At 40.2% G+C, this 26,835-nt stretch overlaps 1 protein-coding gene across 1 annotated transcript in view; it reads right to left on the bottom strand.

The window, feature by feature from the left end:
• Positions 1-11,566: 11,566 nt before the first annotated feature.
• Positions 11,567-26,835, bottom strand: part of shisa9a (shisa family member 9a) — a 68,497-nt gene continuing 53,228 nt past the window's right edge. Inside the window, exon 4 of the mRNA XM_084938169.1 lies at positions 11,567-19,617. Within this exon, the coding sequence (XP_084794295.1) occupies positions 18,737-19,617 (881 nt within the window). The 3' untranslated portion in view covers positions 11,567-18,736. The remainder of the gene's footprint in view (positions 19,618-26,835) is intronic.

Here is a 26,835-nt window from a genome sequence, read left to right as displayed (position 1 = left end):
CAACAACAGAGGCTTCCTTTGTGAAAATTTCAAGTTTCCAAATGGGCCCAGTGCTTTCAGTGGGTGACAGGTCTGGACTGCAGGCAGACCAATTTAGCAACTCAACTCTTTTGGTACAAAGTCATGCTGCTGTTTTCAGAATGTTGTTTTTGGCACTATCTTAAAGTGAGTATAAACTTTGCTGAAAAAAGATTGTCTGAATGGGAGAACATGGTGCTCCCAAACCTATAGAATTGCTGTTTAGCACTGATGGTGCCTTTGCAAATGTACACGTTACCCACGCCATGTTCACTAACATTAAGCGTAATGGTGCTTCTTTCCTTTAGCCCCAATGAATTGGGCTAAATTACACAATTCTTATGTCATTTTCTACACCTCAGTGTCTTCTCACCTTTTCCCTTCCTTAAGAAGAGCTTCTTGGCATCCACTCTTCTCCTGAGCTTGTTGATAATCTCCTTGGTGATGCAAAAAATGATATTTTATACTGTGAAATGTGCTATGTTTAGTATGTTTTCTTGTTTCAACTAAAAAAAATGAGAATGAACTGTATGTTTTTGTGACATGCTGCTTCTGACAAAGTGCCTAAAGGTCCAATTGCTGTTGTGTGTAGACACAGCACTGTTTCACTCTTTGAATTAGGTGCTTTTTATGCTTGAATGATTTATAGGTCAGTGTTTTGTGGCTTAACAAACAAAAACATTCCTCTGAAAATGGTCCGGTACAAGGACTGGACTGAAAATGCGTGAAAAAGCAAAGAAGAACTTTGAAATTTCTTCAAAAAACCTGGGGAACTATTACTCAAGACAAGTTTAACAAAAAGTACTTTTTGTTTATTTACATGTATGAATATGTACAGTAATTTACAGAAAATGTTATTGTCTTTATGTTATTATATTTTCTTTATTTTGTTTTACATGGCTTTTAATTTGAAATGTGAGATAAAACCTGAACTGGCAGAATGGAGGAGTAACTGATGGAGAAAAAAAAAAGTCCAAAAAGAAGCAAGAATGATTTTGACTATGAGGCAGGATTTCCAATTTCTAACTGACACCATTACCATGTTACGAAATGAAGCTCCGTCGGATCTGAAAGTTCAAACAAACAGCGTAAAAGACGACAAAGTGAGTCCCAGCATCACTGTCAGACGTATCCCTCCAGGCTGTACATCGCTTTCTCTTCACAGATTAGAGTGTGACTCCTCCTGGTCTGACGCATTGGAAGGGAATGGCTCATTTTCACAGATGCTGATTTTTGCCGCCTTGGGCCACGAGAATAACATATACGATTTCTAAAAAGCCGAGTGCTCTTTTTACTATATAATTGATGTACAGCGCTGTGGAAAATTGAGCAGGAAAGTTCCAAAAGGAAAACAATCATATAGATATTTCTTCTTGATAAAGGGAACACTATTGCTATTACCCAAATCTTTTAATGTACACAGCAAAATCTCCAGTGTTAAATTAACACTAGAGAGTGTCTATATGGGTCCACACCTCTGAGTGTTAAATACAACACTGTTGAGTGTTAAATTAACACTTTTGACAGTGTTATATGTTTAAAAGTAACCTAGTCAGTTTTGAAGATTAACAAAGACTAACACTGAGCAGTGCTGATTTTCTAACACTGAAATATTTCTAACATTTTGAGTTATTTTCCAGTGTTAGAAAATCAGCACTGCTCAGTGTTAGCCATTGTTAATCTTTAAAACTGACTAGGTTACTTTTAAACATATAACACTGTCAAAAGTGTTAATTTAACACTCAACAGTGTTGTATTTAACACTCAGAGGTGTGGACCCATATAGACACTCTCTAGTGTTAATTTAACACTGGAGATTTTGCTGTGTACTTTTTCTGATGCCAGCAGACATTCATTATTTTGACAAATTTCTGTCATGTTTGGAATAAAAACCATATTGTAATGCAAAGGACACACAAACTGATATTACCAGTGGGTCATGTAGCACCATGCAAAGGTCTCCCACCATTTCATCCCTCAGTTCTTGATATTTTGCTATGAAAATAAAAAATAGGTGCAGCAATTTATTGAAATGCACTTAGGGTCCATTTTTGTCTGTCCTTAACTGGCCTCTCAGTGGAAGCCTATATATACCGGTATATATATATCTATATATATATATCTATAGATATATATACCTTGCTTTGTCTCCTGCTCAGCTGTTCTTTGCCATTTCTTCTTTGGTCTTCCTTATCTTAGCTTGCCTCAGGGGTGCATCAAACTTCTTTTTCTTTGAGCGATTGTGTCTGCCAGTTTTAGAGAGCAGAATCATGGTCTAGATGCTCTGCTCTGACAAAAGGTTCATTATAAACTCTCTATAGACTTTGTTTTGTTTTCTTTTTTAATTCAAATTATTATCTGTGTAGTTATAAGATCCCAGAGCTGACAGTGGTAATAACCATGTTGGGAACTGTCACCTTTCTAGTGGCATCATCCCTCAAAGTGGCCAATCCATCTCCACCTCTGTTTGGTGATCACAGTCTCCATGTCGTCAGTGTTACACTGATGAAGATTCTGGATGGTTTGTTGGATCTTTCTCAGGCGTGTTGTGGTTGTACGCCAGCATTCTAATGAATACAGAAGGGTTGACATTAAGGAGCTCCTGTAGAGTTTAATTTTGGTGATGAAATTTTACTGGAACTGTTTACTGGATCCTATTTCAATCTCATGTCTCCCTGAGCTTTGCACAGCCTGTTCTTTGCATTTGATCATTAGTTATTATTAATCTCTGACTCTCTTCCACAGTATGTATTTTGACCCGTCTCCCTCCCTGCACCCCCACCTGGTTGCAACAGATGGTTGCTCCTCCCTGAGCCTGGTTCTGCGGCAGGTTTCTTCCTGTTAAAAGGGTGTTTTTCCTTCCCACTGTTGCCAAGTGCTTGCTCATAGGGTGACTTTTGTTATTTGGGGCTATATAAATAAAACTGATTTGAAACTGAATTGTTCTTGATGGTGTTCTGTGCTCCTCTGTCTGGCTGGATGATGCTGCCCAGGTAAGTAAATTGTTGTGTTTTTGGAAGATCAATGTCATGTTGACTGAGGCAGGTTTCTCTATGTTAAGAATCCGTGTTTCAATCTACTTTTGCTTTATCTTTGGGCCAGTTTTCCCTCCAACATCATTATGGTTATTTGGTGGATTCAAATACTGGCATTAAAACAGCAAGTTCTCCTTTCCTGCCCCATTTCTGCAGTACGTGCTCTGATTCCAAGAGAACTCTGATCTAAACATCATGCAGTCACACGAGGAATCCTTTTTCTTTTTTGCTCTTGTTTTTTTCTTTCTTTTTTCTTTGCTGGTTAGTTTGTTCAACCGCTTCTCAGTGAAAATCAATTAAATACCCTCATGAAAAACTCATGACTTTGACGAGGTCACAAAATGTTGAGGGAGGAATGTTTAAAGGATTACTGACAAAATAAATAACAACATTGACATTTTCTGTTGTTTTAAGCACAAAACTTTGAATTGGCATTATGAGATTTAATCATGTTGTAGTTTTAAAGTTGGAGAGCTTGTTGTACATGGTTTTTATTTTCCCACAAGTGGAACACTGCAAAAGGCAAATAACTCATAAACAGAAAACACTCATCAGTGTTCAGTTATTACAGTAAAAAATGCAGCTGTTTGACATTAATGTAATATAATGCATCTATATGAATCTTTACTAATGCATGCACATTGAGATAAAAGGTTGATAATTGTACACACAGATCACAGTTTCTTCCTAAGTATGCTGATGAGTGTAGGATGACCAGCCCATCCTTCAAATAAATGCGGCTTTGGGAGTGAGAACGTGTTGTTTTAAAAGGAAGTCCATTCCTCCCATGCTGGGCCTGATGAAAGGTACGGTCAGTAGTGTGCTGTATGCATTCATTAATATACATTCATTAGTGTGTAATTACATCTTCCAACAAATGGGTGCATTCTTATAAATGTAATCCATTAAAAACACATTGCACCAGTTTGTGGAGACTGCCATGTTGCCCCACCATCTTGAACATAGTGGCTGAGATGGGCATGGTCATTCTGCCTCATCATGTTTTACATATTTAGCTAGAAGCCGGTCACATACATGGTGCACTAAGTTGGAGAAGAGCATTTGTGTGCCATGGAGGGAAATTTTAATTTATATCTGCACCTTTAGTCTCAAGATATGAAGGTTCATACCTATGTTTTATCATCTGAGAAGGGATCCTCTTCACCAAAGAAGAGAAAACACAAAGGAAAGAGACAATGCAACCAATCTCTAACACATGAAAACATGCATAAACATGCTTATTTATTGCAGATATTGTCCCAGTTACTTATTGTTATCAGATTAGAAATGTGACCCTCCTGTCTCTGCACAGCTAACAAGGAGCTAGCTAAACACCGACAGCTAGTTATAAGCTAACAATAAGCTAACAATACCCCAGACATCAGACAAAAATGAGCTTCTCTGACTCAACAACTTGCGTTGGACTCCTTTCACAAACTTTTTGAGCCATTACAGCAGTATTAGTATTTGGGCATTAAGTTAGATTTTTTGACTTAAGTGTAGATGCTACAATAGCAAAACAAAAGTTAGCCTTTTTAAGGAAGGGTGCTTTCACTGATGGTTTCATTTTCTATGATTTGCTGGTTAAATGTTAAAAACAGACACAATCATGATATGTAGTGACATGCTTTAAGATTTCCAGTGCCACGTGTAATAGACTTCAGCATCCATGCACAATAAGGTTCTTTTTAATAGTGCAAACCATCATTTCAGATCCTCAGCATCTTTTAGATGTTGAGTTCAAGTTTCAAGTTTTGTCAGGGAAAAGGTTTGAGGTCTCTGCAAAAATGAATACTAATAAATTCAGACTGTAATTTTTAACCATATCCCTGTCTGTGAAGGTTCTCAGTCATCCAGGTTATCGTAGTCCAAGGAGCTTCTGAAAAGTGTCTGTACTTCTTTTTACGTTGCTTGAAGACGATTCACCTCGGGGAAATGTCTGGTTTGAAAGAGGAGTGAAAGAAACCATCTACTGTGAACGGCCATCTCTGAACAGAGACAGTGACTTGCGATACCAACTGTCTACCAGTGTTGGTCAAGTTACTTGAAAAAAGTAATCAGTAACTAATTACTGATTACTTCCCCCCCAAAAGTAATCCCGTTACTTTACTGATTACTTATTTTCAAAAGTAATTAATTACTTAGTTACTTAGTTACTTTTTAAAAACACGATTTACAACCTGAATAGGTGATAAAGCGATAGATCTTTCAGCCCAATTCTACTTTTTCTACATAATCCATCATACAAAATGTAATCAAATGGGAAAAGTCCCTTTTTAAAACTTGTTTTATTAGTTTTAATCTTTTAACTTTATGCATCAAGCAAAAATGTAATTATATGCAATATTCTCTGACTGGAAGAAATTTGTTTAATATTTAAACCTATTTTCTGCACATTCCAGCACATAAAATAAATTTTTTTGTGTGTGTTTACACTCACTCTTTCAAATAGATGCAAGTAAAACACAGCAGAAAATAAATAAAGTCAAAGACTAGCGGTCCTTTTGCTCTATTTTCACCTGTAAAGCAGGAGTAGGGTAGGCGGAGGTTTACCCTGGTGCAGGTGTGCCGCAGCGGTCAGTGGAAGAATCCGCGAGTTTCTCTGTGAATTTCCCATTACGTCGTAGCGCACTCGGTGTTTGCTTGGAAGTTTAGGGGTTTTTTTCGCTGTAAAAAAGAAGTTTTCTTCCCACGCACAACGGACACTAATGTTTTTGTCACTTTTTATGGAATCAAACTTAAAGTAAGGTCAGTACTTCCACGCTTTAAACGCTGCATGCTCATACTCTCTCCCGCACTCGATATATGAGCCATTGTTGATCTGCACACAGCTGTTTTCACGAACGTCGCACTTGCTTACGTCACTGTCATGAGACATTCTCGCAAAAAAAATCACGGTTTTAGTAACGCAGTAACGCAGCGTTCCTACGGGAAAGTAACGGTAATCTAATTACCGTTTTTGCAATAGTAATCCCTTACTTTACTCGTTACTAGAAAAAAGTAATCGGATTACAGTAACGCGTTACAAGTAACTGCCCATCTCTGCTGTCTACCATTGAAAATCCAGTTTTAAGATCCCTTCCCAGACGCCTTAACGCCCGCTCACATCCTTGACCTCAGGAAATCACATGATATGTGGGTTCACACCCATTTTTTTACACCTTGGCTCATATGATAAGGTAGAGGATCAACAGGGGGTCCATGTCTCTCTTGGGCAGGGTTTTAATAGTTTTGCAATTTTCATTAGTTTTTATTTTTATTTAGTTTTGACTTCAGATTTCCAATTTTATATCAGTTTTAATTAGTTTTTACCATTTGTTTGCTAGTTTAGTTTAGTTTTTATTTTTTGAAAATCCTTAGTTTCAGTTTAGTTTTGATTAGTTTCAGTTTTAGTTTTAGTTGTTTTTGCAATAATTAAGTGTAACAAAATCCCAGTTTCATCATGTCAGTCATGCTCTTCTGCTTATCCTTGGGTATGTTGCTATTCCAGCTACCATACCCTGCACCCTGGACAGGTCGCTAGTCTGTCGCAGGGCTAACACGCAGAGACAGACAACTCACATTCCCACCTATGGGTTCTTAAAAAAAAAAAAAATTAGGGCAGATGAACAACCATTGATACCAGGCAACTATAAAAGATATATCTTGGCCCCAATGAGACTATTAACTCTTGCAGCACCGGGTGTTCGCAATTTTGGTTCAAGTGAATCGCTAAACTTTTTGAAGGCAATTGACTCACATAGTTGTGTAGATATCCCAGTCTCAATAAAAATATTCACCAACGCTTCCTCTCGCTTGTGATGTTCCTGCGAATTGACCAACCAGCAGCCATCGGGTCGCTGTTGGAAGCACTGCATTAATGTTTTTTGTGGAGCTGTCTCAGGATGCATCACGCTGCCTTGCCTGGGGTTAGCTTCTGTTTCTGGGGATGAGGGTTAAGCGTGCTCCCTTACCTTCACAAGGTAAGCTAGGTTAGCCTTCTTGTGCGAGCTTTTCAAGTGCACTTTAAGGTTTCTGGGACTTTTTTCCCCTTTAGAAATGTCTAATAATTTGTCTCTTTCCACTACAAGACACTTGCTTTATCTAAAACACAATCATATTCAAAGGAATCCGCAATTTCTCCCGACTTTTGCTGACGTGATTCTGCGTGGGACGGAGCAGCAACACAGACTACTAGGCTAATGTACCACCTGCTGGCATAATGAGACACAGCAAGAAAAAAACCTGGAAACTACACTTCATTTTCACCATAGATTATTGTATGACACACACACATCAATGAAAACGAAACACATTTTCGCTATAAATTCAGTTAATTTTAGTTAGTTTTGTGAACACTCATTTCAGTTTTAGTTAGTTTTCCTTTTTTTGCAAAGTCTTGTTTTCATTTTTATTTCTGTTAACAAAAATGTTTTTTCACTTCTAGTTTTTGTTATTTCGTTAGTTTTCATTAACGATAGTAACCTTGCTCTTGGGGGTCACTCCCATAGGGCTTAAATCTGGGACTCGCCACCATTTGACCCTAGAACTGAAGAGGCTTCTCGGATGAAAGGTGAAACGTCTTCAAACAACTTAAAGAAGTCCAGACGCTTTTCTTTCCAAGCTCCTTAGACTACGATGACCTGGTTGTTTTATGGGGACAGTGAGTCTAGTACACGCTTCTCCAATATTACATTTAAAAAATGTATCATATATATGTGTGTGTGTGTGTGTTGGACTATTGCCCTCAAAGCAGATCGCACTCTGGGAAAAGTTTTACCCTACTATTACTGACATTATTGATAAGCACAATCTTAATTAAGCACAGTAGCAGCAGCTAACAACAAACAAGAACAACTACCAAAAAACAACAATGACAACAGTGACGATGCCCCTAAAGGCTGAAGCAGAGATCAGTGCCAGATGGCTTTAAACACACAGAGAGCTCTCATTGTACAGCTCCGCTCTGCTGAGCAGAATTCAAGAAGGTAGGGGGATTGGCAGGGGAGCAGGAGGAAAAGCAGGTTTTGCTTTGTTTTGGGTGAAATTCCCTGGACTGTTTCCTCGTTGCCAACAGCACTGGCAGCCTGAGTAATTAGTGTAAACTCGCATTGTGTGAATGGGTGTGTCTGGTTATGATGTGTATTTGTGTTTTTTGTATTTGGATAGGTGTGAAGACAACACTTGCCTGTGGTTTAAACACGCTTTCCTGTTTTGTTGTTTATACTTTGCTCTCACAGTTCATTTGAAGGCAATAAAGGAAACATTTACAACTGAAACTGAAGGTTTTATTCTCTCTGGTAACGACGTCCCACTGAAGGCCAAAGGACACATTAGCTCTCAGGCTTCAGCTCTGCGTGCAGAGTGATTGAATATCTGTCTGAACACTGTGGCTTTGTAGACTAAGGCACATTTCATCTACACTGACGTGACGTTATCATTAATGAAAGGCAAAAATCAAATGTAAAAATTATTAAATATCTGTGGGATATCTGTGGTCCTTAGTTTGTGACATTTAGACCAAGCACAACATTAAAACTCAGGTTATATTCCAAAAATTTCAGTCCTGTTCCCAAAAGTCAGAAGAAAGTCATGTGCCGTTTATCGTCATTCAGTTACCCAGTAATTTGTTTTCATGCTGTGTAATTTTCCAAATATGCAGCAGAGCACAAAAGAGTTGGCAGTTTGCTGTCATTTGCTCCTTATCTTCAGGTCAGTATGGCTGCTTAATCCCGTTAGGATTTACTTCATGCAATATTTAAAGCTAATCTGCGGGCAATTTATCATTTCATTGTTTTGATCGTAATTATCATCACTAATCTCTATGACGAATACATATACATCATGTTCACCACCTCCAGTTTTTAATGCAAAGAAACAAGAGAGGAAAATGCTGGATTATCATTGCAGCCAAAGCAGTTCTGATACAGTAAAAGAGTGAAAAGCACAGAGTGAGGCTGAAGTAAGTCTGATTAAGTCAAGGAAGGAAATTTAGATCATGTGCAGGATCAGTGGACCATTCAACCAAGAATTAAAATAAATAAATTCAATCACTGATTACTGTGGGGAAAAAACAACACAAAAAGTAGTCTGAACTCGTGAAAATCTGAAAGGCTGTAGCTTGATTGTAGAAGACAAGAATATATGCATAGTCGTATCATAAGAAAAAGTAAACATGATTCCCACATCAAGGCATAATAAAAATCATCTGGCCCCTAGCATGTCTCGCAATGAGGTAAATACAACTCCCTATGAACAACAACACATCACATACGACTCTGTGCCACTATTAACTTAACAAAAACTGAAAATGCAGAAGCAGTGTGTGAAAACTCAGTAAACTTTACTACTTCCATAGAAATTAAGAAAGTTAGTAGCAGTCACTTGCTGCTAATCAAATGCACTTCTCTAACTGATCATCAGCAACTGTGAGCACCTCTATGAAAGCCGGTCTGGAGTATTTGGAGCATCTGAACAAACTGCACTTCTGGAAAAAAGCCCTTTGAACAGATGAGATCAAAGTGGAGATGCTTGACCATAATGCACAGCACCATATTTGGAGACAGCCGAACACCAGCAGACACACTTCATACTGATAGGTAGTAGTGTGATGATTTGAGCTTGTCTTTGAGTCATAGGGCCTGGCAGCTTGAAGTTGAGTCGATCACAAATGCGTCTCTACACCAATGTACTCCGGAGTTTAATGGGAGGCCAAGTGCTAAAGCTTGGCTGAAATTGGATCATGCAATTGGACGATAATCCCATGCTCAGCAGCAAATCTGCAGCAGAATGACTAAAAAAGAAAATAATGGTCCAGGCAAAGTCTAAACCAGAGGTGGGCAACTCCAGGCCCTGAGGGCCGGTATCCTGCAGGTTTTAGATGTGTCCTTGAACCAACACAGCTGAATTAAATTGCTAAATGACCTCCTCAACATGTCCTGAAGTTCTCCAGAGGCCTGGTAATGAACTAGTCATGTGATTCAGGTGTGTTGACCCAGGGAGATATAAACCAGCAGGACACCTGCCCTCGAGGTCTGGAGTTGCCCACCCCTGGCCTAAACGCTAGTCCCTAAATGCTAAAATGCTGTGACAGGATCTTGAGTGAACTGTGCATAAATATGTCTACAAACCCAAATGAATTGATGCAACAATGAAATATGTCATGTGCTGTTGTCTATCGCAGGGCGTATTTGCCTCATTTTAAGATCTGGGCAGTGCTCGATCTTTTTAAATGATGTCCTGATGTGCAAAACCTTAAATTTGACAGATGGTGCGCTTTTATTTTATCATGACTGAATATTACAGGTCCCTGTTGACTTGTAATAATAATAAATTCCATCTGTTTTGTCTTTAAGAGCTTTTGAAAAGTTAGAAAGTCTACAGTTTCTAGCTGCAATCCCCTGAAAATCAAACCAAGTATGGAAAGATTTAGAATGAGGCCTGCTACTAAAACTCAACATAAGATCAGAGGATGAAAATCTATGACAGAAAATGCTAAAATATAGCTTTTTGATGTCTATATATATTTAAAGAGAACCTTATTAGTGAGGTGCATAGGATAAACTTGTAGACAATGGCCCTATGTGCTGTTGTTCACTATAAAGATGTGACCTATGGAAATTTGCATTATTCATACTGTAGTGCTTGAACTGATGAATCTGGGGCCACCACTCTGGCCAGCTGAGGCTGGTAGTGATGAATAATGCACAGTTCTGGTAAACACTTTCCAATAGTGGCTCCTGGAGGTAAGAGGGGAACAGGAGCAGATGTGGAAGGTAAAGTCCAAAGTGGTCCCAGCGGTAATAGTAGCATTACGACTGGAAGAGTGGCTCCAGCAGATTCCAGGCACGACATCAGAGGTCTCTGTCCAGAGGGGTGCAGTCCTAGGAACAGTTAAGATGCTGTGCTGAACCTTCAAAATCACAGGCCTCTGATAGAGGAGCTCAGCTTTAAGAGCACACACACATACCACCTCCTGGGGGGTGGGAGGGAGATTCATAATATATGTTTGTATATATGTTTAAAATCACTACTTATTAAACTCAAAAAGAGCCTTGAACCAGATCTTGCATGTCATTCTTGAGCCACTTTGTCACATGTCAATTTTTTTTATTGTGACGAGAAAACTGCTAATTAAGCTGCATTAAACTGACAGAAATAGACAAACAGATTTATTTCGAATTGACATCTGTGAGAAATTCAGTTGTCAGCCTCAGGAACAAAGCCACAACCGATGCTGATGTATGAGCGCTGCTTCAGCTTTTACTTTGCTGTCGTGTATACAGCATAAATGCATTTCTAAAGTTAGCCTTCAGTGTCCTAACAACATCTAATAACATCAAATGTTTGCTAGGAAGGCGAGAGCCAAGGGAAATGGACAGGAGGAAAGTGGGAGGGGGACTATAAAGAAAAGAAGAATGGGAGAATAAAGACGAGCTGAGGCACTGTACAGTATCTCTTCCTGAGGACAAAAGACGAGGAAACAAAAGAGAATTAAAAAGACACACCAAAGGAAGGCAAAGAGAGGAGCGCTGTTACAGAAGTCATCTTTTATTGCCACGTAAGAAAGTCGTATATAGAACAATGGTGATATACTGTACTGTCAGATGGCAAATCAACAACAAAAGAAGAACAAAAATATCCCTATCAACCCCTCCCCCCCGCAAAAAAAAAAGGAAAAATAGACAGTCATAGCAACACTATGGTAATATATTTCTGGGACAATACATCTGCTATATTTCTCTTTTTTTTTCTTAACAATATCTGAATAGTACCAAAATACAGCTTCTTCATAACTTAATTCCACAAATTATAAAGTCAGTAAACAGTAAACGGACAATGGGGCATCACGGTGCATATTATAAGCTACTCTGCAAACAATAGTGGGAGATGGGGGCTCTACCATTAAAAAATATGCTTTACGTTACGCATAAATGCAGTGTTGGGGCCCTACTTATCCATAAACACATATGCATAAGTACAACAAACTGGTCTGGACATCAAAAATAGAAAACCGGACCTCCTATAGGTAACTTTGTATGTACTACTTGATTAACACTAAAATGAGTTAATCAGTGACTTATTCTATAAAAGGATATACTAATGGATCATAGTTTTACTGCAAATAGCTTGTTGAATCTTCAAAACTGATGGAAAACCCTTTAACTTTGGGCCCTAGCAGAAGTCACTATGCAGATTACATTTAAATGCACTGTCACTGAAGTATTTCTTTGAATCCTAATAGCAATTAGATTATATTTAAAATTACCTTCTGATAAAAACCCTACATATGAAATCCACCATAAGTCGCAAGCCATAGAAAAAACGGTCTGCTGTGCTCATTTCAGGCTCCATGTATTTATTCTTGGACTTCACTAGAGTAGCATGGTTCACAGCTCAAATAATCAATACATATCTGATTCTCAGCTAATACACGAGCCCCCAGTTTATCTACTGTTTGAAACAAGCCTTTTTAGCGCCTGTCTCTTTAAGGCCAGTCTCCCTTATAAGCTAACTTTCTTCTGATTGGCTGTCCCTCCCAAATAAAAGAACAACAGCAGGTGGGAGGGGCTTCTCTGCCCTCAGTAAGCCCTAGATATTTGATTTCCTTGACGTCATACAGAACAAAAAAAAAAGCTGGTTTACAGGGATTACTTTCACATATGCTGTCCTCATTAATTGATACGTGGCCCCGGTTTAATATGAGAATTGTATATACATGACATAAAATAAGGAATAGCGTAATTGGTCCACTTTAAAACAAATGTTGAGCGTTACTGGACAACAAACACCGCATCTCCTCTGCTTCTGTGCATAAGTAGATAGCTCCAGGTGGAGAAAACACTGCACGTAAGGATTGATGCTATACAAAGTTGTAAACATAGTTGACGAGAACCGTCTTCGATAACACGGTAATCTCGGGATGTATGGTCACAAAGATGCTGCTTTTCCATTAGCTGTCATGTTTACAACACTACTAAGCCCAGCAAATAACAACAGTAAAGAGCAGAGAAATTAAAGAGCGGAGAAAAACGTATCTTGTGTTTGAGCCCTTTTATGTCATTCTGATGAACTGTACATATCCCATTTTGCAGTCTTGACAACCCTGCTCTGTCTTTTCTTCGGCGAAACAAGCACGTCGCGTTTTTATCTGTTCTAATTAAAGGGTGGGGTTGGGGCGGTCTTTCTTTAATACTTTGCCACTAAGAAATTAATATATACAGACAGCTGCGTTTTCCTGATTTAGACTGACATCAAGAACAATCCATGCTTCACATCTTCAGCTTAAATAGGACACAGTGTAAAAATAAAGCCCAAAGGAGCTAACACAATGTTCCAGTGCATACACATAGCCGATTTTGATGCGAGAATCTATCGAGCTGCATGTGCAGCAGTAATAATCGATAATTTGAGCAACGCAAAACACTGGAAAGAAGAGATTGTGTATATGTGTATATGAATGTGTGCTTGTGTGTGTGTGTGTGTGAGATCCAACAAATTGTCTTTGATTCACAGCTGTTAGCACTCATGCGCCATGCACCACCATTTTTACTGTATCAATAATTCAAAGCTTCTCCCAACTATTGACATTAATTTCCCTCTTCTGTCTTTGTGCGCCTCTGTGGACTGTGGAGTCCCTGTTGCAGCATCAAAGCTCTTTCCCACATTTCTTTGGGTTTTGGTGATTAAAGACCACAGTGAGAACTAATAAAGCCCCCTGGCCACAGGCCCCAGTGCACCTCCTCTTCTGTCTCTTACTGAATACTCTTTGTAGATATTTTGCTGAGCGCTTCTATCTAAAACTCTGGTTGCTCTGCTGAACAGGAGAACTTGTTATTAAGGTAACTCCAAAAACAAGAGAGGGGAGGGAGGGCTTTAATCCCCAATTTTTATATCTCAGACGCATTCACCTCCTTTTGTCCTTCAGTGACGCATGTGTGGCCCAAGCTCTTATAATACTCAGTTTGTGGCTGCTAGTACTTTTCTAGGTTATTTTGGAAGTGGGTAAGTTATTCTTTGTTTGCCTGTCAGCTCTTTAGCTCCTTTCAACACGATAGCAATTCAATTCATTTTTATTTTATTTAGATAGGGCCAAATTACAACAACAGTCCACTAAATGTGCTTTATACTGTAAGGTAAAGACCCTACAATAACAAAGAGAAAACCGCAACAATCCAATGACCCCTCTATGAACAAGTACTTGGTGACAGTGGGAAGGAAAAACTCCCTTCAAACAGGAAGAAACATCTGGCAAATCCAGGCTCGGGGAGGGGCAGCCATCTGCTGCGACCAGTTGGGCGTGAAGGGTTGGAGATTGATTATCAATATTAGTTCTGGTGATCATTGCTCGCTGCTGTTTACTGTCAGTTCATCAATAAATTAGTTTAATGCAGCAACGATGTCACACTGCACAACTTTTGACCAGGCCTACAGGGCAGGCTGGGTAGAACGCTAACAATGCATTAATTATTAAAAAGCAGATGACACAGGTAGTTTACTGTAACAATGGCCGTCTATCAAGACCAGTGAAAATTTGCAGGTCTAAAACAAATGTAGCGAATGCAGTTGGCAAGGGAGTAAAATATTTTACTTTGAAATACCTTTGTACAATTTCCTATTAGGATTAGAATTTGAAATGAGAGTACAACTCTCATGCAAAAGATGTACTGTGCAGCTTTCTGTTGGTCAGCACCATCAACCCACAAGTTAATGAAAACTTCCACACTTTGCACTGAATTACTTTTCCCTATGCAGCAGTTTTAATACAGTATAGATTATTGCAGTATGTTAAGCCAGTACTGACTGTAAAAAAATTGCACTAATAAATGAAGCCTTTTTTAAGCCTGCAGACTACCTGTGTCCTTCTGCTCTGGCATTTTTTTGTCTGGCTGACTTGTCTGATGAGGAATGTCAGACATGACTGCCTCCTGAGCCCACTCATCTGTGGCCCTGACCCTATCAACCATGACACAGCCAGCTCAAACAAATTCCCTGCTTTATATCAGGTTTATTTGGCTGTTACAATGAGCAATGGGGGAGGTGGGGGGTTCGTTGGTTGCTTTTTTGTTTGCCAACTGTTTCCACCGTCCTACGAATTGTTCCGCTGGCTGCTTTCGCAGAGCTGGATGAGCTTTCAGAGATTTGCCAGCAAGAGGTTGCATGGAGGGTTCACATTTCCACATTTCTGCCTTGCTGGATTAAGCCAATTGGGTCTGATAATGTACGTCCAGCAAACACTGACCTGTTTCCCAACTCTGTCCTAAACAACACAATCTGCCAGGAAACAGGAACATATAAGGGGGGGAACCTGCATAGCATCACCAAACACAAATATATGTATTTGTATTCCTATGAATCCCTTTTAAATATGACTTTGTTTGAATTTGACTCCTTCAAAGACAATAATCACAAAATCATCAGCCAGGGTTGGATACACACACACACACACACACACACACACACACACACACACACACACACACACACACACACACACACTTTGTGAACAGTGAAATGTGTGCAGTGTTCAACAGGACACGCAGTTGTACAAAATAACTTTTTTCTGGAATCGCAGACTCAATCACTTGGAGTTCCTGCGAGAACAGTGCGCACGGGGAAACCAATCACGTCTATCAAGGTAACTTATTATGACTCACTGTCTTACTGTGCCTGAACTTTGTTGTTACAGAAAAGATTCATCGCAGCCCCATTTTTGTTTTCTCTCACATATTTACTCTGAAGGTCTTTCTCCTTAGACTGACTGAGAAAAGGGTAAGAGGAGGGGGAAAAGTGTAGAAGAGGAAAGGATGAAAAGAAATAGATTAAGAGAGAAAGGCTATGTAAATTTATATGTATATATATATATATATATTTATATATATTTATATATAAAAAGCATAATATCAGTTATCGCTACAAAGGGCCATGGTCTGGAGTTTCACAGTCTTTCATGTACAACAGGCGCAGTAACAGTACCGACTCTTGGTCTCTCTGCTGTGATGACACCTGCCGCTCGGCACTGTGGGAACACAAGGAAAGCAGAGTCCACCCTGTAATGTGTTCGCGACATGCGTGTGCACGTGTGTGTGCGCGTGTGTTAAGTGTGTAGGTGACACATTTTAATGCTCTGATGACTTATTAAATCCTGTTCCATGCCTTCAATCTGGCCTCGGGTTACAGTCATGTGATCATGAAGGCAGCAGGGGGCTCCACAGCATGAGGGGAAAAATATTCCCTCATAGAGCCCCTTATCTATGCGCTCAGCTGGCCTAGGTGTTTCTTCTCGTGTCCGACTTAGAACCTGCAGTATTACTGCAGTATTAGGTTCTCCTTTTACACCTCCATCCATAACGTGCCCAAACTGCTTGCAGTGCAGCTGATGCAAAAAACTGTCTCAGGTATACGCTGATATTCATATCCTTTACTCTCACAAGATTGTCACGTGGCCCTCTCCCTCTCAGATTTTCCTACTTTAAACACCCCCCGTTTTTTTTCTTCCTTGTTCTCTATCCAAAAATGCCCTCACAATCTGTCTTTGTTAGTGGGATGCTGTCTGCTGTCAACTGTGTTTACGCTTCTGCCAAATGCTTCTCATTTTTAGTGCAGTCTGATCACTTAAAAAGCATCTTAATTCGCTGAATTAATAGAGGTGGATGAAGCACTTTAGAAGACAAGATTTACATGATAACAGTGGCTGCTGCTGCTAATATATCTTACATGAAAAAAACAAGCAAATAGGCTTTGAGAATCCCTTAGAAGATTTGGCCTATTTGCCAGATTTAAGGGGATTTATTTTTATGTTTGAGTCATGTAACCCAGATAGATTCTTACAGCTGGTTGTGCCGGGTTTCTTTTTTTCAGCTGGAGCTCGAGTACAGTTAGTGATCTGATCGAGACTAGCTTCTCGTGGCAGTGCCTCGCGGGCGACAGCAAGGTGTTTGTTCTTTGCGCTCTTTTTGTGGCAGTTTTAGGACTTTTTAAATCCCAGAGCTCTGTAAACTCTAACACGATGAGAGGTCAAAACTCTTACATTTGGTCCACTTTGTAAAAATGTCTGGGCATGTCTCATCTTTGCACACTCAAAAAAAAAGGAACACACACACAAAGTCTAAATTAAATTAGTAATTTTGTCTGCTTCCAGCGTGATCATCCTCACCACGGCTACATTAGAACACGGTTGGGTTTTTTTTTTTTTTTTTTGCACTATTTATTAATTCTTTTAGAGGAATAGTTCAACAGTTTGTTGCCTGGCAACCTAGTGTGAAGTTACTCCACAGTTAGTCTGACACATACCCCCCCCACTTAAAACCACAGGATGTCCTTTTTACTCTTAGGTTTCTTTTTTTCCAGAATAAATAAAGTAGATGTAACATCTTAATTAGTGATGTTTTGAGGTCCCTGAAGGCAATTTCATTATTGTTCGATTGCACAGAACTGGGCTAATGGTTCCCCCTCCTGTTTCTAACATTCATTCCATATATTTATTTATTTATTTAGGCTAGGTTAATTATCTGCTGCCTCTAGCATTAAATTTAACACAGAGACATGTAGAGGTGGCATCAGTCTTCTCATATACCACATAGCATGTTGTCTAAAATGTTTTTTAAATGTGCAATTTAATGTTTTTTGAAAACTTAAAGATGTTTCCTGTCTGTGCATGGATTACATTGGTCTTTTTGATGTAGCTGCCATTACTAAAAGTCAAAAGTGTCACATAAAAGAGCATTTTCAAACCTATTTAATTTTGATGCCAGTTAAATTCACTGGCATCAATAATTAAAAACCCAACTGTGTGGTAACTCTGCGTGAGAAAATGTGTCCGTGTATTTCTGAATGTGTGCATTTTCATCATGCAGATGCTTCGTCCCGGCCTCCCTGTCCCTCCCCTGGGTCAGCTGTCATCACACAGACGAGATCAGAACAAAATAAAACCAGTGCCACAGCCTCCGCTCACTGTGCTGGAGTTTCTTGTGGAAAAAGGAGACCTTCAGCCGCACAGCTCAAGGAGGTGCGTGTGAAAAGCCACAGTACAAAGCCTTCATGTCTGCAGTCCAAAGCCCAGGGCCCTCATCGTGTGTGTCTGCTGTAAAGCCCTCGGGAGATTTGGGTGTGAATCACGAGGAAGTGTTTTTTCTTCCAAACCCTTCAGTACTTTGCTGGACAGGTGAGCACACCTCTTGTCAAGAGGTTTATGGGTAATTGCTGTATTTCTCATTACCCGTGATGCTTCAGTGCCTACAGCTGATCCCTTATATTGCTTCTCAAGTTTGGTTTGTTAAACCAATCCATTTTTTTTATCAGCAGTTTCCCATCTGAGAGCAGTCGCGCTGTAATTCTCCAATATCGGTATCATTATGGAGTAGATATTAGCTGTGAGACAACATTCTAATATCACCACAAGTGTAAAGACATCCCTGCTCTGTAGGCTCTTTGTTAGTATGGTTACAGATGCCACCTACTCGGGGGCCGTCCTTTTGACAGCAAAGGTCTTTTAGAGAGATTTCGTCGTGAACTTTGTTTGTGAAACAAGGACCACTCGGATACAGTAAACCAACGACCCTCGACTTCTACACACAAACACACGTGAAGATCTGCACGTTTGAACATCTCAAGAGCTGGTACTGTATCTCCACTCAGAGATTACTCGTGTCACCACTCCACATGCATCCTGTTCCTCTCTTTTTATTTCTTCTTGTCTTTCTCTCTCACACTGTCACCTCTGTCTTGCTGTTGGTCACAAAGTAGGGCTGTGTGGGGAGGAAGTGTTGGCTGTGGCTGTGGCCTCTAGTGCTGTGGAGCTGGTTCGGTTCCAGGATGGTACACTGAGGCCTCTTGTGCCCGTAGGTCTTCCTCCGGCCCACCGTCTCAGTCCCGTCCCAGCCCTTCAGCCCCAGCCCCATCGCATGTGAGGACGCAATTGTATTGGAACTGTACGCCAGTGGGCGGCCCATTGTAGCTGAGCCGTGGCCAATGACAGTCTCAGCAGCCCTGGAGATGCCCAGGGATGTGCCACCTGGCATGGTCCCCGCCATGTGTGCCAGGGAGGTAGCCCCAAGTCCTGGTGGCTTGCTACTGTGGCTGTGAAGATGAGTGTGAGAGCTGTGAGAGCTGTGAGAGCTGTGGGCAGTGTGACCATGGCTGACTTTGGGTTTCTGGCCGTTTGGCTTGTGTCCCCCTCCTCCAGCGGCTATGTGCCGTTCTGTCGGCAGGGTTGAGACAGAGGAGATGCTGGGCATCTCGGTGACGTAAGTGGCCACTGGCTCTGGAGTCAGTGGACCCAAAGAAGTCATAGGAGTCATGGAGGTCATAGGGGTGAGGGAAGTCATAGGAGTCATAGAAGTCATTGGGGTGAGCGAGGTCATGGGTGTCATTGAAGTCATTGGGGTCATGACGGGGTTAATAGGGTTGGCGCTCATAGGGTTTGAAGCCATGGGGTTGGTGGTCATCTGAGGAGTCACTGATGACATGTTGCCCATGGACGCCATGGACGGTCGGGAGTTGCCCATGGGCTGCAGAGGAAGTCCTTTTGCTGGCATCTCTACCATCAGGCGACGCTTGTTGTACAGTTCGCCGTTGTACTTGGCAGCTAAAGGAGAAGAAGAGAAAGAGTAAGAGAAGCAATGAAACACTAAGTGGGCACAAAAAATTGCTACAGAGCAGAGCTAAAATCTTGAATTAAACGATATATACTTTCTTCAATTTGGCCATTTGCCACCATGGAAGATTTTTTTTTTATTGAATGAATCAAAAAATAACACTTTTAGCAGTTTGCTGATCAGCCATAAGATAACACATCAGTATGAGCACACACAGACAGAAAGCAGAAATATGGATATTGCATCAGTTTTAACACCCACAGTATAAGAAGGTCATATAACAAACCCCTATACTTTGTTAGTCAGCCTCACCTAACTGACCAAGCAGAGTGTCAGGACTACTGCTAACGCCTGCAAGTTAGAGGCCCGTGCTGCTACTGGAGGAGTGAAATCAAAAGAAAAGCCTAGAATCTCTCCTCCAGCTCGCCTCTTCCTCCCTTTTAAAGCCAAGAAAACATCAAATTTTTGCGTGGTGGGAAGGAGTTCAACATGAGAAAGAAGGAAGAAATTTTGGGAGAAAGTTGTGAGGCTAATAACTAGGCATGACATGGGTGATTTTTTTCTAACTTGGTGCAAGTTTATTACAGTTATGTCATAAGATTAAGGAAAGATTTCAATCAGACCTCAGTGCACGCTCAACTAGTGCATTTTTGAGAATGCCTTCCAAGTTGTAGACATTTTTTTTGCATTCAGTATTTTTAAATCAGTCAACAATGTTTTGAAAAGTATTTGGTTATCTGCCTTTACACATGTGTACACACATATGAACTTGAGAGACATCCATTCTTAATCCATCCATAGTTTTCAGTCATGTGACTGACTAACTAACCAGGCCAGCAAAACATTACTGCATCATGATGGACAATAGTAGATAGTCGCTGGTACTGCAAGACAAAAGTGTACTACAAAACTAGTTGGATCATCTATCCATGGAGGAAAAGCAAAGATATGAAGAGAAACTATGAATATTGGTGACTTGTGATCCGTATTTTGCTCCGACAGCTTAATTTAAATCCCTAAAAATGGCGACGTCTCGCCAAAGCTCCAGTTCAGTGACATCTATGTATCTTGTAGAAAATTGCTCATCTTCCACTGCTGCCAGGATGAAAGCGTTTAAAGTATGGACAGCTACGTGTATTTTTGATCTTGATGGGTAAACAATCTTATTGTGTGGGAGGTAACGAACACGAAATTATTCATCATTAAAGCAAAGGTAGGTGCTACAAAGCTAGCTTAAACGAACTACCACATGCTAATTTTATATTTTAAAGTATAAAATTTTCACATTAATGTCGTGACATAATATAACAGTAAAGTTGACAGAGTGTTTTCCAAATTCAGGCAAATCATCATCACAGTGCAGTCAGAGAGGTGCAGTTCTCCTGGCAACCAATCGGTTTGCCAGACGCAGAAGTATTATTTCTCCCTCCAGAGAACACATCTTCTATACTCTAGAGTCCATTGTGTTGAATTGTTTGTCAAAAGTATGAACAAAAAGTCAACCAAAACATAGAATGTGTCTGTTTCCTGACTTACAGACTCCTCTATCTGTTGCATCTTCTATTATCTGTGTGTGTTTCTTCAGCCTTGGAGCAGTCAGCATTAATGGCTCACATTTATTCCTCTCTCTGTCAGTCAGTGTCACCAAGCTACAGTCTCTCTTATCACTGCGAAATGTGACCTTTTTTTTGTCAGACTCACTTTCACAGTTGAGTCATTACTCTTCAGTCCCTTGTTGCCGCTACGTCCTTGAAGATAAAGTTAACACACTCAGTGAGTTTGCTTTGCCGCTGTAACTATAAATCTAGTTCATCGCTGTGCGAACGCTGAAGAGAAATAACTAACGCGGGCCTGCGAGCGGATAGGAAGCGCAGGCGTGGGGGTTTGTAGGTAAGGGTGGGAGTGGTGGGAGTGGTGGGAGACCACAGCCTCACTAGCTGAGTCGCTGTGAGACTGCCGCTGGGGATCAAACTTGCTCAGGCGACAGGTGAATCAATCCGGCAGTAGTCAGCTCGATGGTACACGCATCCAGCCGTGTACGTGAGTGGAAATGGAAAAATGCCACTGTTACGCAGCATGGGATCAGCATGCCTCTGCATGAGAAAAGCAGTGTCCTGCAGAGACTCGCACACATTATACATCAGGGGGAAAAACCGAGAACTGCTTCGTGAAGTCCCACAGTGCCAGCAACATAAAAACCTTATTAGGTTTAGACCAGTATATCAATCTGCTTTTTGTTAGGCAATTAGGTCGTCTACTGCCAATTTACTGGGGGGGATTATTAGTTCTTGAAGTCTCTAAAACGTTTTCAAATTTCCAATGGTTTACCCAAATTTGAAGACCTTTTTTTAGTATTCACTATAAGTGGGTGGATCCTGCTGTCACAGTGCTGCCATCCTAAACAAAAAACATCCATTAGTCTGGGTTTAAATGGAGTTTTCTGTCTGTGAGGTTTATTTTTTTCCCACTCCAGAAACTCTTTGTAACTGTGCAATGGTGTTAGACTGCTTTCTCCTTCAAAATAACACCGTGTTCCATGCATCACTGAGACGCAATCAACACCTGTGCTTTCTATTACCTACTATCTCTGCCGCGGAAAAACGGTACTATCTCCCAAAGCGACTAAAGGTTGGTAATTGTAGTGCATGACTAAAGCTGGCGATGCAAATGACGTGTGCCTCATTATAAAATCTGAAATACCTCAGCAGCTAATGGATGGATTTCAATCAAATTTTGATCATGATTTATTCATGGTATCCAAAAGAAGCCAAATGACTTTTTCCTTAGTGATGCTAGGCGGTTGACATTTCAATATCTTGAGTACTCGAGTAAGACCGAATATCTACTGTGGTCATTTCATTTGTTATATGAAAACATAATTGTATGATCATTATTAGGTTCTTATTAAATGTATTCTACATCACAGTATATTAAAGCTGGCATCTTAGCATATAACTGGCACTTGCAACATGGATGTGTCTCAAGTGTCCTCATTAAAATGAATGTGCATGTGGAGTGCGGCTACAACAATCAGCTAAAAAAAACCAAGAAAAAACAAAGGAGGGTATAATCTGCTTTAAAATCAGCGCTTAATGTAGCTGCGCGTTTGCATGGACAAAAAGGCAAAAGAAAGAAAGACACACAAGACAAATAACTAAATGTTAATGCTTTTAGATGTTCTGTTGATTTCTGTCCACTTATGTGCAAGTCTAAAAGAAATGATAATAATAAAACGAGCCCTAATTACCTAGGATTTACTGTGCTTACTGCATTTGGAAAATTGACTTATTAGCCAGCATGTAAGAACAAGAGAATCTTCTTGGATGTAGGACAGTCATTAACTACAGCAGAGCATTTGTACAATAGAAGTGGGCCATAATTGGTCATTTGTACTCAGGCTGAGTTGCAGGCCTGCATCCAGGGATCTTTCTTGGTTGGTTTTTGCCTTGTTTGCTGTTAGAACTCAATAAAGTGACCTTATAGAGATGCACAGAGGGACAGTGGAGATGGCTATTGATTGACAGGTGAGGGCCTTCTCAACTGGATCATCGGCCATTAAAATGGCAGAAGCAATTAAAGAACAAGAGGAAATGCTGTTATGGGGGATGCTGGGAAAGTAGTGCTTAAGACCTAGTTCCATTTCCAGTTAGTGAAAACATCAGAGCATGTATCATAGGAGAATAATTTAGCTATTCAGATTTCTTTTGCTGACATTTAATTCCGATCTCTAGCTTGGATGCAACTACTAGTTTGTGGACTACTCACCATCTTGGTGTTTGAAGGGATCAGATTTAGATTAGATTGATTAACCTCCATGTATTTTAATATCAAGGTTATGCTGACTGATTTGCTTTTAGGGCCAGCTGTGTGTCCACTTTAGCAAAAACAGTGTTTGTCATTTCTGCATTGGTTTTGTGTTTCAGCCCTCGAGATTGCCACTTGCATATTTTCTTCTTGTCTCTGTTATTCCCCCTCACATGCATTTTTCATAGCTTGTGTGTCAATTTCCCATCACTGAACTCAAGGTAATGGCATTTTGCCTCCTGGAATCCTGGGTGCCTGTGTGTACAGGTTTCCAATCATTTCATAGGTGAATCTTTGAATACCACTTGGAAAATGGAAAACTGTCAGTCAACCATGAGCCTGAAGGGAAGAGACCTCCGTTCAATTATAGAAATGGAATCAAATATGAGCCCCTGTAAAGGAGGATCAAGATTAGCAGCCCAATGGTTCTTTAAGGAGCGATATGGAGCTTGATGAATTGAGGGTGGGGTGGAGTCGGGGTGAAGAAGAGATAATGGGAAAGAAAGACAAAAGAAGCAAAAAGCAAAGATGAGATAAAAATGCAGAGGGCAGGAGATGGCTGATAAAGGGACTGATATAAAGAAGAAAACGGAGTTCATGGGAAAATGGGAGCGGTGGGAGGGAAGAGTACGACGGCTACAGAAAGGTACTGGAGGAGGGTGTGAGTGAAGAAAAGTAAAAAGAGGCTTGTAAAAACCCAAATAAAATAAAAGTGCTTATTGTTAATGAACCTCATGAGTAGTTTTGTACATTTTATCACATTAACTTAAATGATGAAACTTTATGTTACCTCCAGATATTTTGAGAGCCATGCTGCGCAGCTTTTCATATTGACTTTATGGCCCACAGGCTGTCACTGCTTTCAGACTGTGTCAGTACATTAAAAAAGTCAACCTGCTGAGAGTTAATATTTCCTTAGAAAAACAATTCACCATAGAGATCATAAAATCAATGAAGTTATAGTTGGAAACCTAAACAGGAAAAGTGTGAAGTTTTCTTGTACATGCCAACAATAAAAAAGGATTACATACCCCAACTTTCAAATCAAAAAAAGTTACAGTATAGTAAAGCAGTGTATCATCTCTCAATCACAGGAAAACAACTGCTTCTGTTCCAAGAAAAAAAGAAATAAAAATGATCCCCAACTGCTGGCGGATGTCATTACGACTAACTGTGGGCAGAGTTATTTCCTTTGGCTGAACAGAGCTGGCTGGAAGTTTTGTAAAGCGTGCCAGTGTGTGCTGGTTGGCCAGTCTTGTTTATTAGTGCTGGAGTCGTATTAGCCTTTGGGTGATGACATTTCATTTTGCAAAGCTAATTCTTAAGTTGTCAAATCCAAAATGCACCCAGATCCGTGCTTTCATTAAAGATAAAAAGCCAGAGAATCCTGCTGAGTTCTGCATTGTGTTTCTCATAAAACACGTAACTGCCTCCTATCTTCTACAACAAGTTTGACACTGAACGCTGATGTTTGTGTCAACCTTTTCTGTTTGTAGTTAAAGTTCTCTGTCGTGATATACTGGAATGGGATATAGTGAATGGGCTAATGTGGACTGGTTCTTATATAATGCTTTTCTATTCTTGAGAACTCTAAGCTCTTCATACAACATTCACACAAATTCATGCAGTGGTTTCTGTCTAGCATTCACATCCCAACTTGGGGTTCAGTATTTTGCGCAAGCATACTTCACCATGCGGACTGGAGCAGATTGAAGCACCGGTCTTCCGATTAGTGGACGACCTGCTCTACCTCCTCAACTACAGCCATCCATCTCCACCCTGGACAGGTTTCCAAGTCCTTAATAGGACTAAAAAGGCAACCATTCATGGTCATAGTCACCCCGCACTCAGTTCAGAGTAACCAGTCAACCTAATATGTATGTCTTTGGAATTTGGAAGGAAACATGAGGATTTGGACCCCTGCACAAATAGGGGAAACATGCAACTTCCACACAGAAAACCTGGCTGATGAGAGGTTTAAACCCAGAACCTTTACTGAACATGTAGCACATATAGTTTAATACTTTTTAAAAAAGACTTTTAAAAAACTTCATCAGGACCTTTCAGTTTGTAAAATGATTTATTTATTAAGTTTGACATCTGTAATAGTTTATATGTGACAAGATTTCTGTGTTACCACAAAAAGCTGCAGAAGATAGAGGAATATTAAGACACACTCCAGCTGAAAAGAGCAGGAATAACAACAAGTATCGCATTGATTACATCAGAAACAGCATGAATATGGGGGGTGGGTTACAAAGCAGCTTGCAGATGTGAAATGGCTGTAGATTTGTAGTTACAGCGGCAAAGCGGCAGAGGATAGACAAAGTAACTTATATTGTGTATCCTCTGTTTAATTCAATTCAGTTTTATTTATATTTTGGCGTTATTTATTTTTAACGTCAAATCAAAACAGCAGTTGCCTGAAGGCGCTTTATATTTTAAGGTAGAGACCATGCAAGACCTTTATTAGATTTGCCAATTGGATGTGTATTAAATGAACCATAAATTGATTTGGACTTGCAATAGATTCATAAAATGCTACATTTTTGTAGAAACTCCCCCCATCAGAACCACTTTTGTCTACCAGTTCTGGCAGCTGGGGATTAAACTGGCAAGGCCTCTGCCCCTGATCGATGCCTGATCCACATAGTACTAGACCTCTATAGCCCACCCTGCGGGTAGTGGGGATAGAACTGGGCAGATCCATATGACTCATTTAAGGTGAGCCCAGCACTATAGCGCCATGGACTAATGGCCCCTTTAAAAAAGTAAGGATATATGCTGCACTGACAAATAGGTTGAGCAAATGGACCACAATTTGTGCACCTGCTCATGGGCTTTACATATATTATATGCGCTGGTTGAACGTGGTGAGGCTATATTGGTCACACGGTAAATGACTACAGCGAAAGCTTGCTTTGTTCAGCAAACCATTCTTGCACAGTTGGAAACAATGGGTATCAAAGCACAGTGACACCAACAGACACTTGCTATCAGCTCAAAGCAGTCTGGCCTTTCTCCTCCGACTTCTAGCATCAACAAGCCCAGAGAACTGCTGCTCACTGGATATTTTCTCTTTTGCAGACCATTCCCTAAAGATTCAAGTAGATCAGCAGGCTCTGAACGAGTCAGACCAGCCTCTCTGGTAGGAATAATTCTTTTTTTTTTTTTTTAACTTTTTATTTTGTACTTTTTCCAATTTTATAGTACATACAAACAAAAACACGAAAAAAAGAACACAAAAGAAACAAACCAAAAAAAATAAAGGACACCCAAACTGTGGAAGAGGGGAAAAGGGAAAAAAAAAAAAAACAACGAGGAGAGGTCCCTGCCCTATGGGGCTGAGTGAGTCTTATAGGCTATCCATTTTGTCCACTGTTTTCGGTGTTTGTCAGATTTCA

The sequence above is a fragment of the Perissodus microlepis genome, chromosome 8 (genome assembly GCF_051167445.1).
Source record: "Perissodus microlepis isolate ML-2025 ecotype Zambia chromosome 8, ASM5116744v1, whole genome shotgun sequence".
Lineage (NCBI taxonomy): Eukaryota > Metazoa > Chordata > Actinopteri > Cichliformes > Cichlidae > Perissodus > Perissodus microlepis.
This window is presented reverse-complemented; position numbering and strand designations above follow the sequence as displayed.